At 53.6% G+C, this 13,310-nt stretch overlaps 6 protein-coding genes across 6 annotated transcripts; 2 read left to right on the top strand and 4 right to left on the bottom strand.

The window, feature by feature from the left end:
* Positions 1-11: 11 nt before the first annotated feature.
* COCMIDRAFT_2097 (uncharacterized protein) lies at positions 12-1,393 on the bottom strand (the record flags this gene model as incomplete). Its single annotated transcript, XM_007686184.1, has 3 exons — positions 12-188; positions 264-1,324; positions 1,384-1,393. The coding sequence occupies 3 exons, from the start codon at positions 1,391-1,393 to the stop codon at positions 12-14; spliced, it is 1,248 nt and encodes a 415-aa protein (XP_007684374.1).
* Positions 1,394-2,539: 1,146 nt separating this feature from the next.
* COCMIDRAFT_33504 (uncharacterized protein) lies at positions 2,540-2,995 on the top strand (the record flags this gene model as incomplete). Its single annotated transcript, XM_007686218.1, has 1 exon — positions 2,540-2,995. The coding sequence occupies one exon, from the start codon at positions 2,540-2,542 to the stop codon at positions 2,993-2,995; it is 456 nt and encodes a 151-aa protein (XP_007684408.1).
* A 224-nt stretch (positions 2,996-3,219) lies between these two features.
* Positions 3,220-3,420, bottom strand: COCMIDRAFT_85714 (uncharacterized protein; the record flags this gene model as incomplete). Its single annotated transcript, XM_007686243.1, has 1 exon — positions 3,220-3,420. The coding sequence occupies one exon, from the start codon at positions 3,418-3,420 to the stop codon at positions 3,220-3,222; it is 201 nt and encodes a 66-aa protein (XP_007684433.1).
* Positions 3,421-3,539: 119 nt separating this feature from the next.
* On the bottom strand, positions 3,540-6,824 carry COCMIDRAFT_23215 (uncharacterized protein; the record flags this gene model as incomplete). Its single annotated transcript, XM_007686204.1, has 4 exons — positions 3,540-5,791; positions 5,837-6,273; positions 6,320-6,437; positions 6,491-6,824. 4 exons carry the CDS (start codon positions 6,822-6,824, stop codon positions 3,540-3,542), a joined length of 3,141 nt encoding a protein of 1,046 aa, XP_007684394.1.
* Positions 6,825-8,647: 1,823 nt separating this feature from the next.
* COCMIDRAFT_85778 (uncharacterized protein) lies at positions 8,648-10,195 on the bottom strand (the record flags this gene model as incomplete). Its single annotated transcript, XM_007686242.1, has 1 exon — positions 8,648-10,195. One exon carries the CDS (start codon positions 10,193-10,195, stop codon positions 8,648-8,650), a length of 1,548 nt encoding a protein of 515 aa, XP_007684432.1.
* Positions 10,196-10,652: 457 nt separating this feature from the next.
* COCMIDRAFT_53792 (uncharacterized protein) lies at positions 10,653-12,588 on the top strand (the record flags this gene model as incomplete). The annotated part of the gene is made up of 2 exons (XM_007686241.2): positions 10,653-11,540; positions 11,599-12,588. Coding segments are annotated over 2 exons (1,878 nt in total), but the record flags the coding sequence as incomplete, so codon positions are not given.
* Positions 12,589-13,310: the final 722 nt, after the last annotated feature.

The following is a 13,310-nucleotide window of genomic DNA, read 5'->3' as shown; positions in this document are numbered from 1 at the left end:
CAATTGGAGACTTAGGTATTGGCTCCAATCGTCGCTGGTTGTGAGTTCACCTGCAGTGTAGGTGTGATAGGGTATGGTGGGTATGGGTCGGTTTGTTGTGGTGAGTCGATATGGTGGCCGTCATCTTGAGTCTGGGGCCGCGAGCCAGAATCAGGGCCAAGATGAGGATCTGGGATCTGTATGTCAAGCTACAAGCAGAGAGTTAGTTGAAGTTGACCTCGTTTAAGTTTTTTTTGCTTTTTTTGGGCGGGGTGCATGCATACTGTAAGGTAGCCGGTCCGCCTTAGTGGGATGATTTTGACGGCTTCTTTTGCACCAACATTGTGATTCCAGTCTTCTATCCACCTCTCGAGTTGAGCCAGTTTTTTCTTGACACCTGTGAAGCCAGCATCCTCCCATAGCCACAAGGTAGCAACACCCATGACAGTATCAAGACAAGCGCGGAGGGTAAATGGGTCAAAGGCCTCGGTAAGATCATCGTTGATCTTCTTGATCAGTATGCGAAAATCGTCCTCGGTGATGAGGGGATCCAGAATCTCGGGATACAAGTTGGCAAAGGTCGGGGCGAGGTCGCCTTTAAGCATCCAGTCACGCTTAATGCGGATGATGCGCGTCGTGTTGTACAGCTCCGAATCGAGTGGGACATGGGGGTTAGGATGAGGGAAGCAGGGGTGCGAGGGCCCCCAGGGAAACTCGGAGACTGCATCGCCGTCTTCATCTTCGTCGGCGGCAGAAGCTGATGGCCTGGAACCAATTGAGGAGCGTCGGGAACCGGGCAGCGAGGCGCGCGACAGGCCCGGTTGATGAGGACGTCCAGCCTCTACGTCCTTGTCGGCATGCTGGGCGGCGACAGGCTCTGGTGGCATTGCAGAGCTGGGCGACTGCAGGCTTCGAGGTGGAGGACGAGGCAGGCCGATGCTGGTGCGAGCGCTGGCGGAGATGCTGTTGTCACCGGAGCGTTCGACGGCGAGGGAGCTTGGCACGGGACTCTGACGGCTAAGACGCTGCTGGGGGAGCGTCAGAAGCGGGTACTCGTCGCGGACGTCGTCTGTGGCAGCCGGGGCGTCTGTTTGGATAGGCAGATTCGGGTAATGGTCGTCGGGCGGGGGTATTGGAGCTGGGGGCGGGTTGTGTGTTTGGAGGGCGCGCGGAGAAGAATTAACTGGGTTCCAGAGGCGGGCGGCAGGCAGGCGCGGGGGGCCCTGGTAGAAGGAGCGCAGGTTGATGTTGAAGATGCGGTTCGTGAGCGACCAGCGGGCAGGCACTGGCGACGCAGGAGGCGGCGGGTAAGCAACGGGGGGCGAGCGTGGAGTCGTCGTCGTGACTGCGGATGGCGTGGTGATGGCGGTGATGAGTAGCGGTTCCTTAGGGGCCCCAAGTCACTGTGGTCCATGCTCTCGCCTGCATGCGGCCTGCAGCGTGACGGACACCAGCGGGCAGCAGCGAATGAGAGGGAGAACAAGGAGGGGTGGGCGAATGTCGCAGACGAGACCAAGGGCAGCGGCGGGCGAATGGGACGAGTGAAAAGGCCGGGCGGCGGTGGAGATGTGCCAGCAAGGTGCGGGTCGAGGGGACGTCACGGGAACTGAGGGCGGCGGCGACGGCAGTGGATGGAGAAGATAGCGAGCGAGGGAGCAAGGAAGAGTGAGTGGAGGAACAAGGCAAGGGAGCCCGAGGGAGAAAAGGGCGTGTGGGAGGGTGTGGTAGTGTGTATGTACGCAGCTGTTTGGAGCCAGCAGGACGTCTCACAAAACCCGACGGTATAAACTTTGGCCCTGCATCCACACCAGGCCTCGGTCAGGGCAATAATAATACGAAGAGGGGAGAGCAGCGTGTAGCATGTGCAGCGAGTGCAGCGAGGGGGGGGGGGCGCCGCCTTGTCTTGTAAGTAGATGAAATACGACACCAACGTCAGGCGTGCGGATTCCCTAACCACCGCGCCCGCTCCTCCCGGCGACTCTTGTGCACCCCCCAGTCGGCGTGGCCATGTTCCCCGGCGCAAGACTGGATGGCATGTGGCTCGTGTGCATGCTGGAGGGCAGAGGGCAGGCCCTTCGCGCAGAGCAGAGGGAGCCTGTGTGCGAGCGCTGATGTGCGCACAGCCGTCAGCCCTCCAGCATGGACGGGCGTGGACGGGTAACCCCTGCAGCTTCGACGACTGTGCCTGCATTACGCCCGTCATTCACTCTTCCGCCCACGCGGCTCGATGCATCCATCCCCATCTCGATACTGCGTGTGCAAGCGGGCAATGCTTAGATCCGCACATATACGTCCATACTGACGTCCACATCTACCAGCCTCGGGACCCCACCGCATGCTTGCCTCCAAACAGTCACTTCTTACTTACCCTGCCACCTCGCTCCCTCGTTAGCACAAACACTATTGGCGTGCTCTGACCTGGCGATCCTGTGGGTGTCGACTGAGTTGGGTAGCGTAGTATAAATGTGTTGTGTGTGTGTGTATATGTGTGTGTATGTATGTATATGTGTGTGTGTGTGTGCCCAGCCCCATGCTCAGTCACATCACACCTCTCTGATACATGTCTACTCACGTACTTACATGTACCACTTACTATATCTGCACATTACTCACCCTCCTCCCGAGGCATCAACGCCTAACCACGCCCCACAATGCGCATTTATCGCTTTCATCATCAGCACCAGCACCAGCATCAGCATCAGCATCCTCTTCGGCATCACACTCAAAGCTTCTCCGCCCTCGCCTCGCCGATCCGCCTTGTTCACGGGTAAATCATCGGTGCCCCCACCCCTTTTTTTCGATTCCATCTCCCTACACATGCTTTGTCTCCCTACCCACACACGGCCACAACCACGCACCAAAAAAAAGCCCCGTCTTCACACTTGCACCACACGTCATCGGCGTCAGACGGCGTAGCTGGGTGTGCGCATGTGTAATGTGTGTGCATGTGCGTGTCAAGGGGAAGAAGGATTTGACAGGCTTTTTTCGCACCACCGTCACCGGGACGTGTGCCTAGCCATCCGCATCCGCATTCGACTCGCGGCACACGTGGCGGCGGCATAGCCCCGTCCATATTCCGCTTAAGCTTCACTTTATTCTATGCACCCATCGTCGCAGTACGGCGAGATATACTCTGACGCTGCGCTTGACCGCAGCCATCGCTTACTCTCTTCACCTGCCCTGGCTCTTTGCAGCATGCGTACAGACTCACGCCTATATATATATACACGCATGGCAGAGTCATGATCGCGCCTGCACCCACTGACTCTCTTCTTCACTAATGTAGCATCCATGTATTAATCGGTAGGTCTTGGTCTGGGCTCGTGTGTAGAGTTTGAGTATTACCAACAAAGTACTACTACTGCTACTGCTACTGCTATGACTACTTAACATGGCAGGAGCTACCCAAACAGAGCTCCATCCATACGCTTTTGCACTCATCGCTCCTTCTTCATCCATTCCATGTTCATGCACACTTTCCCACATGCCCAGTGGCTCACATAATTCTAAATACAACATAAATACAGTTAAAAACATGTCAGCGTCATCAACCTCAACACCTACGCATGGCGGTTGGCGCTCGCCTGCATCTTCCTCATCGCCTCGCGGTGTGCATCCAGCATGTGCCCACTGCGCATCATGCTGTCCATCTGGCTTGCTCGCTGCTGCTGCACCATCTCGCGTTGCTGCTTCTCCAGCTCCTTTTGCCGCCGCTCAAACAGCAACGCCGCCCGCTGCTGCTCGATAATGTACGTTGTCGACGTTTGTGCGGGTGCCGCATCGCGTATCGAGTCGCGCCATCCAGCATACAGTTGCTCACGCTTGGAATTCGACTGAGCGCTGTTTGTACGCTGTGGCTGGTGCGAGTCGAAGCCTGGTGGTGCCCCTTTACCCGCCCAGTCTTTGTTCTGCCACTTTTGCGACGCTGACGGTGGTGCCCGGCGAGGCGATGTCAGGGGTGCCTCAAACGGGAGCTGGGGTGTTGATGACTGGCGCAGCATTTGGCGACGCTGTGCCAACGTCATTTCTTCTCCTCCCACTTCTTCCTCACCCTCGCCCTCAACTTGATCCTCGCCACGACCCAAAAGCAAGTGCCCGCCTGAAGAATTTCGCTTCACCAGAGCAGACGCTCGGCTCTTGAGCAGGGTTTCTCTTTTGCTCATCAACGTATTGGTCGGTAGTGGGGCAAGAACATTCGGCCTAGATTTCGAGCTGGCCCGCGAAAGAACCGCTGCAGGTGGAGACCGCGTGTAGATCCGTGGATCGACAAGCGATTCCTGCGACAAAGCCAAACTGTTTCGGTCAAACCCGCTGCTGCTGTTGCGTTGCATCCGGCTGCCATTCGACACCCGCCTCGAGTTGCGCTGGTTTCCCTTAAGCGGTGCCGCTAGCTCCTCGCTGACGGGCGCTGGCTTCTCCTCGGTTCCATTTGGCAGCATCATTCCTGGCGACGAAGGTCTGAAAATGTCCTCGTAATCCGGCTTCTCCGCTGCTTCAAGGTGCTTGGCCCATTCGTTGGTCCGGTACGATAGAGCTACTTTTGACATGTTCTCTGGCAACGCACCCTCCCGCAGCACACTGACACGTCGCGTCTCTGGCTCGGTGTGCGAGCTGAGAGAAGGGGCATCGGACTGTGTACCCTTGGACTGCTGGTCCGCGCTGCTGGTCTTGGAACTAAACATGCCTGTATCTCTCCTCACTCCAGTGTTTGCCGCACCTGACTGCTTCGAGTCGGTGCTAGGAGTGAGAGATTGCCGTGCAACAGCCGAAGAATAGTTGTCATGCGCCTTTGTAATGCCCATCTTTGTCGTTTCGTTGCCAGTAGTTGACTCTTCGGTGGTAGGCATGTCACCACTGGCTTTTGTTACATGACCAGCGTCGACAAAGGGGCTATGTTCTGTCCCAATAGGTGATTGCACAGGAGAAAGCTCGCGTATGGACAGTTGGTCGTTGTCGTCGTCCAAAGTTGCAGCAACAGACGAAGCACGGTCGTCGTTCACATCCTGAGTTACAAACACCGCCTCTTGAGAAGCTGCCAGGTCGCGAGAGATGCGTTGCCTCATTGCCGAGACGTCAGACACGCGTTTGCTCACAGCTGGGCGCTCCGTCATGTCAGCTTCAGTTTCAGGCATAGCAGAGACAGACGAGTTGTCGTCGTTGCTGTGCGCATCTTCTTCTGTGGGTACCTTGAACGGGAGCGGGACGACAACAGGTGGTGGGGATACTGTTTCCGAAGTTCGGCCTTCCTTTTCGACCATTTGAGGTTGTGATGTTTCCTCTGGAGTACCTGGCAATGTCTTCTCGCCATCAACTCCAGGAGTCGCAACTTCACGGGTCTCGACTACCGGGTTACCTTTGGCATCAATTGCTTGGATTTCGTCATCGTTGAGAACGCCGACAGTGACTGTTCCTCCTAGTGCCTTGTTCATTCTAGTAGCTGGAATAAGATTTTCGCTGCTATCGATTTCCTTGGCATCTAAGCTGGTCGACTTTGTGGGACTGGTGACGGATGATCTGGGGCTAGAACCAGGCAAATTCTTTTCGCCGTAAGCCGCCTCCCATTGAGCGCGTTCCTTTTGGAACGCATCCTCAATCGTACGGCCTCGTTCTTCTTCTTCACGAGCCAGGTCCTGCTGCCTCTCGAGTTGCTGCGCAGCGTCCTTTGCACGATGCTCTTGAATCATTTTCCAGACCCGTAGTTGAGAAATGATTCCAGCCACAGCTATGATGATGACGCCGGCTAGCTCAGCCTTCATGTTCTTAGTCACGGGATACGTGTTGGTGTCCAAAGGAAATGTGGAGTCGTTGAGAGCTGCACATGTTAGCAACGCTTACAAGGCATCGCGCTTGCACATACCCCAGAGATAGAGCCAAAACTCTTTCCATCCAGCGCCTGCCAAACAGTCTATTCCAAGAACCGCTGCGGTTGCGCCTGAGAATGCGATTGATGCAATGAGGCCGTAATTGCGGGTGTAACGGCTGAAGGATAGTGACCAGCCAGCAGCCGCCATGCAGCCGATGAAGATGGCCCGACCTGTGCTCGAGCTGATCAAGCCACCATCCTTGAGACTGAGGAACCACATGCTAAGGCAGAAACCGCCGAGCAGGCAGCCAAAGCCCTCAGTCATATCCACAAAAACTAGTGAGAGTACGCCGAAGATGATGCCTGTGAAGAAGGCCGCCACAAAGAAGGCACCCTGGATGGCATCCGAGACAGGTGGGTTCATCAAATAAATTATAAGAACCGTGACGGCGAGTGCAGACAGGTAAGCTGCAGATCCGAAGACATATACCCTGAGATCTGTTAGTTTGACTCTGTTGGTCACTGCTTTGAACTTACATCTTCTTCTTGATTCCGATGATACCATATACTAAACCAGATACTAGTAAAATCACACCGGTGATTCCCATTGCTGGGGTGAGCTTGGGGTAAATGGGTAGCGGGCTCTCCTTGTTAGCTACAACCGATTGTTAGTCTCGATACTTTGACTTGTGCACCAATTGGACTCACCAGCAGGACTAGAAGGCACAGGCTCATCAGAAGAAGCCGTCGAGGGAACCTCGGTTGGGGTGGTTGCTGAAGCTGAAGGCTTCGCAGAAGAAGGTATAGTAGATGACACGCCATTGGACTCGATCCGTGAAGATGCTCTTGCAGAAGGCGTGGGCTCAGGTGTCGATGTGATTGATACTTGCCGAGAAGCGCTGTCTCGTGTTGTAGAAGGGGTCGAGTCTTCTGAAGAATTGTCATCTTGCCGGCGCACGGCAGCATGAGGCGCTGCAGCTGTCGATTGGAGACAGACTAGCAGTGCAAGACATATTAAAAGAAAGCGGTAAGAAAAGCGCATGATGGCGGTACACAGAGATGACGTGCCCTAGCAGCAGCGGACAACTGCCATAGAAAGATTACAATTACCTTGCCTGAAGAAGGCAATGAATGACTTCCGCGAGAATACTCAAACGGGAAAAGGCGCGGCCTTGGATATGTCTGTCGACAATGGCGGCGCGCGCACTGATGGGCAAGGAATGAATGCTATGGTCGGTATAAAGTGTTTCAAAGAGCGGATACTAATTACTATAGTAGTGCAGGTGAGTGGCTGAAAAAAAGAGTGTGGTTGGCATACAAGCCTATGAAGGAGGGGCGCGCAAGACCTGCAGAAGGAAATGCAGTAGGAAGTGCAGTAAACTGGCAATCGGTGCTGCACGGTGCATACCGGACGATAAAAGCTATGGCTCGGAATGAGATCCTCTGATGGGATCGACGCTCCCTCCATAAGTTCCAGGAAGCGAGGGGCTTAGCTGGCGCGGCCGCATGAATGCAATATGAATGATGCTGAGCTACCTGGCTGGCGGCGTCGGGATGGCGTGGATCGTCTCAACGACCCATACTGCAAGTGGAGTGGTTTGGTCCTCGAAATTCTTCATTTTATTATTGGTACGCCAGCCACCAGTCATTCTAACGGGCTCAGGAATTCAGCCACGCCTCTGCTAGGCACAGAAAAAGAAAATAGCGTTTCATCCGGTTTTCCTGATGCGGCAGCGGTTAGTCCCAGACAGTAGGCTCATTACCCTCCGTCGAGATGCAAACAGAGGGTACCATGTCAGACTTGTTTTTCACAAGGGTGTCGAGACCCAGCATGTCCTCTGACGCCTCAGAAGCTGACCACAAGGAGTGCTTCGCGAGGCGAGGAGGAGTGCTTATTCCTAGGGCTGCTCTTCCGCCATACTGGAGCATTAAGGTTGCGCTACGCGGCCTGCATAAGCCTGCGGCTCGTTGCATGAAGCATATCCACCAAAGGAGGATGGGGGGGGTCCCCTCCTCACATAAAACGACGACGTGCAACCTCCGTAGTGCCACCGCAAAAGCTTCATAGCCTCAGCATACAGTCAGCGTCTGTTATGTGTGAAGCATCTTCCTCGCCGCGCCATCAAATTGCTCGCGTCGCCCGAAAGTAGATAATGTGATCAGAACTTCGGGCCGGGCCAATCCCATTAGCCAAAGACGCCAATACTTGATCTACCATGAGCCGTGCGAGCCGCCGAAGATCCAGTTCTGCCTTTGGCATACCACACGTGGCCGTGCGCGCGCATGTTTGACGTAGCGAATCCAGCTGTCGCCTGTCAGCCTGCTTGTCACGGGTTTCGCCAACTGCACTGACAGCTCTTTTGACAATTCTGACCTCCGCCATCCCGATGCCTGCCCAGCTCAGCCCACCACCAGCGCCCTTACTCACCTACCATGGCTGATCCTCCATTCCCATCGATCATCACTGTCAACATCGCTCCCGAGTACGACGTTGATCTTGCATCTGATCTTGCATCTTACTGTGTAGACAATGTCATCCGGCGCAGGTGCCCTCACCCCGAAACCCTGGTGGGCCTTTTAAGATTGCCAATACAGGCAAAAGCCTTGCAGGCCTGAGGCGCACTCACGACATGACGTTACATGATGACACCACATCACCACCTTCAATCATACATTGCCATGAGGATATGTGAAGAGGGGGGTTTTTTTTTGCTGGATCACGCCAGTGGCCTTGAGACAGCTCTGCGCTATCTTCTCCGTACATTTTTTCTGTTGGCCGTTTTCATATCGATTTGCGGTTCACGCTATTTCCACTACCGTTTCCCCGCGTGCTCCAATACGTCCTCGGTACCAGTCTACTACCCATCACTCGTCCACTAAGCAGCAGCTATCTACGGCTCCAAAACCTGCAGCCACCCCGCCCTCCTCGCTCTGGTCGCCTTTTGTGCGGAGAAGATAACCGGCTTCAAAGTTCTCTAGTATCTCGCCCTTGTTGTCAGCTCCATTGCCATCTCTCCAAAGACACGCGCCGTAAACGCCCAGCTCGCAAATAACACCGCCCCTCTGTAGCTCTCCGTTTCGCAAAATGGCATTTTCCAGCGGAGGCGGCTCGATCATTTCCATCAAAATATACGCTGGCCAATGGCTCTCGGGGAGCTTTGCCAAGAACGGCGGGATGGCTTTCCGGTAAACGTTATTCCCGCCTCCCTCCCGTTGAGGCTTCAACACGTACTTGACGGCTGTCGACGTGTCTGTAGCAAGTTTTCGTGCTTCATGACCAGCCTCGCTATTGTCTAGTGGGTAGATGGGCGCAAATGTCTCTAGCACTCGCGCAGCAACCTGGTCATCGGAGAGGAAGCGCTTAAGATGTTGAGAGTGTGGCGTTGCGAGGACCTGCTGCACTTTTTTGCATCCAGCAAGGTGGGTTAAGATGCTGGGACATTTGATTGCTCGGCTCTTCTCAAGATGGAGGCGCGCTACCCAGTCCTCATCTTTTGGGTAATCATCTGGTGAATACCCTGCTCGGAAGTAGACAGTCGTTGCTTCGTACGGTGTCGCTGGCGAATTTGGTGGCGTATAGACTAATGTGCGATCCGAGTCAAGCTTCGTATGAGTCAAGGTCTGGCCAAACGGCAAGCGAAATGAGCGGACGCCGTTTTCTTCAAGCAAAGCATATTCGAGATGCCTCTGATCAAAGACGTTCCTTTCAGGGTCCTGAACAACGAACAGAACGCAGAGAGGTCGGCCAGTGCGCGATGATCCATATGCCTTGTGCGCCGCAGCGAGACCTTTTGCTAGTGAAGAGGCAGATTTGCTCAGTTGTAGCGCCTCCTTTTTGATGGTTGAGAGTGCCGATTTAGGGTAAGCATCAACAGTGAGTAGATATTTGTGCAACGCCGAAACCTGGCTAGAGAGACCACCAAATGACGATGCAATGGTGTTGAACTCTACCTGCTTCAGTCCAGGTGGAGACTTAGATTGGGACAGATCTTGGTGTACCATGTAATCTGAGCGGAAAAGTCCCAACGAGAGATCTTGTACGTAGCCTTGCTTTTTGACCTCGAGATGGGTATGCCATAGCTTTGCAACAAAGTCGTCTACATCCAAAAGCTGCTCCACAATACTCTTCAACCATGATTCGTCCCTTGCGATTGCCGAGTATAACTCGTTGTACGCCTTCTGTATGGCGAGTCCCTGCTCGAAACAAGAGCGTGGGAAAAGACTGGGGAACAAGGTGACGGGAGCTGTGCTTGCCAATACACCTGACGGGTCCTGCGAGTGATTGACGAACGAGGGCGCGGGACGCACCGCTAGGCCATGCGCTATGGACCAGTCCTTGAGAGTTTCCAGCAGGTACTGCTCCTCCTCCTGAGATAACTTTGGCGGGTACTCTGCACTCGCTATAGAGGCCATGGCTGCTGGTACGATTGGATTGTTGTGAAGAGGTTGGATGGGTTGCTGGAGAAAGTACCTCTTGAGAAACTTACAAATGCAGTCGGCGCTAAAGCGATGGTCTCATCTGCCCCGCTACTGTACGGTCGCGAACCGACTCACTTGCTTACATCACTCGACCGGGGAGCGACCTCTTGTCTTGCAATATTTATGTGTGAACACTGGGCGTCTAATGCTCTTGCCCTTGGGTACCCCTCCTGTGTTCTCACTGCGCCGCTTGTAATGTATGCGCCTACCCCTCCTCGCGCTGTCACATGACCGCGTGTGCCCGGGTACATGGCGAGCAAACGGCGCAATTCACAGCATTGGGCACACGCCACGCTAATACCTACCCTCTCGTCTTTTACCTTGATCTCAACAACACCTTGACGCCCATACGTGTTCTCAAGCAACCAACATGTTCGACGATGATGACGATGATGATCCCTGGCTATGGAATACAGACAGGCTAGTCGCCAACCTATGTCACTCGCCCATGATATTTTTCATGGCATCGCAACCTGCCGAGAACATTCCGGATAGCTCAGCTCTTGAAACAGAACTACGAGCGCAAAAAATAACAGGAAGAATGCTACTTACTTCATTTGGGCTGGAAGAAGTAGTAATGCAGAATAAACTCAACATACCTTCTATGAGCCACCGGTTTGCTCTATACTGGGCAACAGAACTCCTCCGAGGAGAATCAGATGGCTACAATAACCAGCAACTGGCCAATTTGCTCAATAAAAAAGCCCAAAATCCTCCTTCAATTGCACCAACCACTCGAAGCCCACATATAGCGTCCAATCAACGGGGGACTGAACAAAAACGAAGCAGAGTTGAGATCGTCCCAGTCGAACCAGTGCGCCAAGCGCTGCAGACGCAGACGCATCATACGTCGAACGAGTTTGACCATCTTCTACGATGGCAAAACGCAGATGAAGATGACAAGGTGATCGATTTTGCTGCCGAAGACAGCCAAGAGGACGCTGATTCCATCACTGCAGATGGAGAAGATGAAGGTTTAGACGATCCACTCGAACCTGACGAGGTACAAGCACCATCTAGTCGAACCAAGCTCCCTGCTGAGCAAATCGTCAATATCATCAATGAGTGCATCGATGCCTACAGCAAATCCTGGAAACCAAATGCAGGCGTCCCCTGCGGCGAGGAAGTCGACTACGATGTCGACGCCATGTGGGACGAGGCAGAAGCCTCGGGACAGAGGAAGAATCTTGTGCAAAAGTACGAGGAAGAGCATGCATACTTTAGTCACAGACTCGACAAGCTGTGTGACGAGATTGTTAAGGCGGCTGGAAGCAATCCCGTAAGTGAATGTTGTTGCGACATAAGTGAAGGTTGACTGACATTAAAATACCTTCTAGAATGACGTACGCACGCAATGTCGCAATATTGAGACTACGATCCAGGCAATGGAGCTGGCCAGTTGGCTAAGGGATATATACGAACTGGAGCCTGTCGATAGCGATGACGAGCCTGCAAGCCCAGCCGACGATGCTAGTATGGCATCATTACCAAGACCCTCTGCTGTCGCAACCACTGCGATTATTAATCTGGATACATCGCCCGAACCTTCAGAAACAGGAGGGGCGGTAGCGACCGTGAAAAAGCCTGGTCAAAATGAGCTTGACCGTTCTAGGAATTTATTGACCCACCAGAGGCGGACATTAACACCGGACTTCATCCTTCGTGATATTGCTGGGAATTCCTCGAGCCGCCAGAGGCAGTCGTTATCACCCGAATTGGCCATTACCCAGAGTATAGAGCCAATAGTCAACGAGTACCGTCGTCCTCTTCATCCCAATGACCCTCGTTATCCCAGTCACCCTCGACACACACCTATTCTCCGAAGATATGGAGACGACCCTGAAAACGCTTCTATCAATTCGGTACGCCGCTGGAGATGGGAAGACTTAATTGAGCACCTTGATCGCAAACGTATCGTTTCCAAAACCGTCTTTGAAATGGATGGTAGCGATCGCGAGTCGGTTCGCATCCGTGTTCAGCTTATTGACACGATACACCTATCAAGAGAAATTGTAGCATGCGTCGACATGTTGTGGAGAGGAGAATCAAAACTGCAGGGCGTACTCCCTCGAGATGTGGCTAAGATTACCCGCTTTACCAACCTATTTCTGTCGTGGTGGTTCTGTAGGAACTACTTTGATGAACCAAACGCATCTACGGCAGAACTAGAAGAGCTCCAGTCTTGTTTGGCAGACGGATCTGCCGGAGTATCTACCTTCTGTGACTACCTTTATAAAATTATGGAAACGACCTTTAGCGAACAAGCTCTACAGCACCCTGACCAACCGTCACAGGCAGAGATAATTGAGATATCGGACGACGACTGAGGACATACAGTAGACCTACTAGCATGCTGTCTAGTGTCTTTTCATGTCCGGTGTGGTATGTCATCGTAAAGCGTCTAGGCCTCGGCAGGCATATAAAATGCCGATGCAGTGAATATCACACTACGCGCGGCGCCTCTCGGCAGTGTTACTAGCTGCTAGGCGCCTCGCACTTCACACACGCTTAATTCAGCAGGGCTCATGGGTACCTGCAAGCTGATAGGTAGTACTTACATAGTATGTATGTAGAATGCGACCAAAGTTTGCTGCTCACGTAAGAATGGGATCCATATCTCTGCAAACTTGAGATAGTGTCGGGGTCCGAGATGTGGGGACACTAATCACGTGGTCTTTACCATATAGATGTTCACCGAGGTAAAGGGCCCCACGTTTACTCAGATGAGCTCGTCTGGAACTTTTTACGTGGAGCCGCTGGCGAAAGAATCTGACAAGATACGGGCGGGGGCTCCGGCAACGGAAGCCATGGACCAGGCCCGGGACCCCTTATGCGTACATTCTCACAGGATAACAAGGCCGATAATATAAACCGCATCCTCATAGTGACGCTTATTAACCCCGGGCCCGGAATTCCAACACGACAGGCCAATCATGGTTGGTTTAATTGAGGTGGATGACCGGCATGCCCTGGCTCCGCGCTATTACCGCATGTAACTCAACTTTCGGGATTGACACATTTTCAGAACAAGTCCTCCCGCTCTTTCCCA

The sequence above is a fragment of the Bipolaris oryzae genome (assembly GCF_000523455.1).
Source record: "Bipolaris oryzae ATCC 44560 unplaced genomic scaffold scaffold_17, whole genome shotgun sequence".
NCBI lineage: Eukaryota > Fungi > Ascomycota > Dothideomycetes > Pleosporales > Pleosporaceae > Bipolaris > Bipolaris oryzae.
This window is presented reverse-complemented; position numbering and strand designations above follow the sequence as displayed.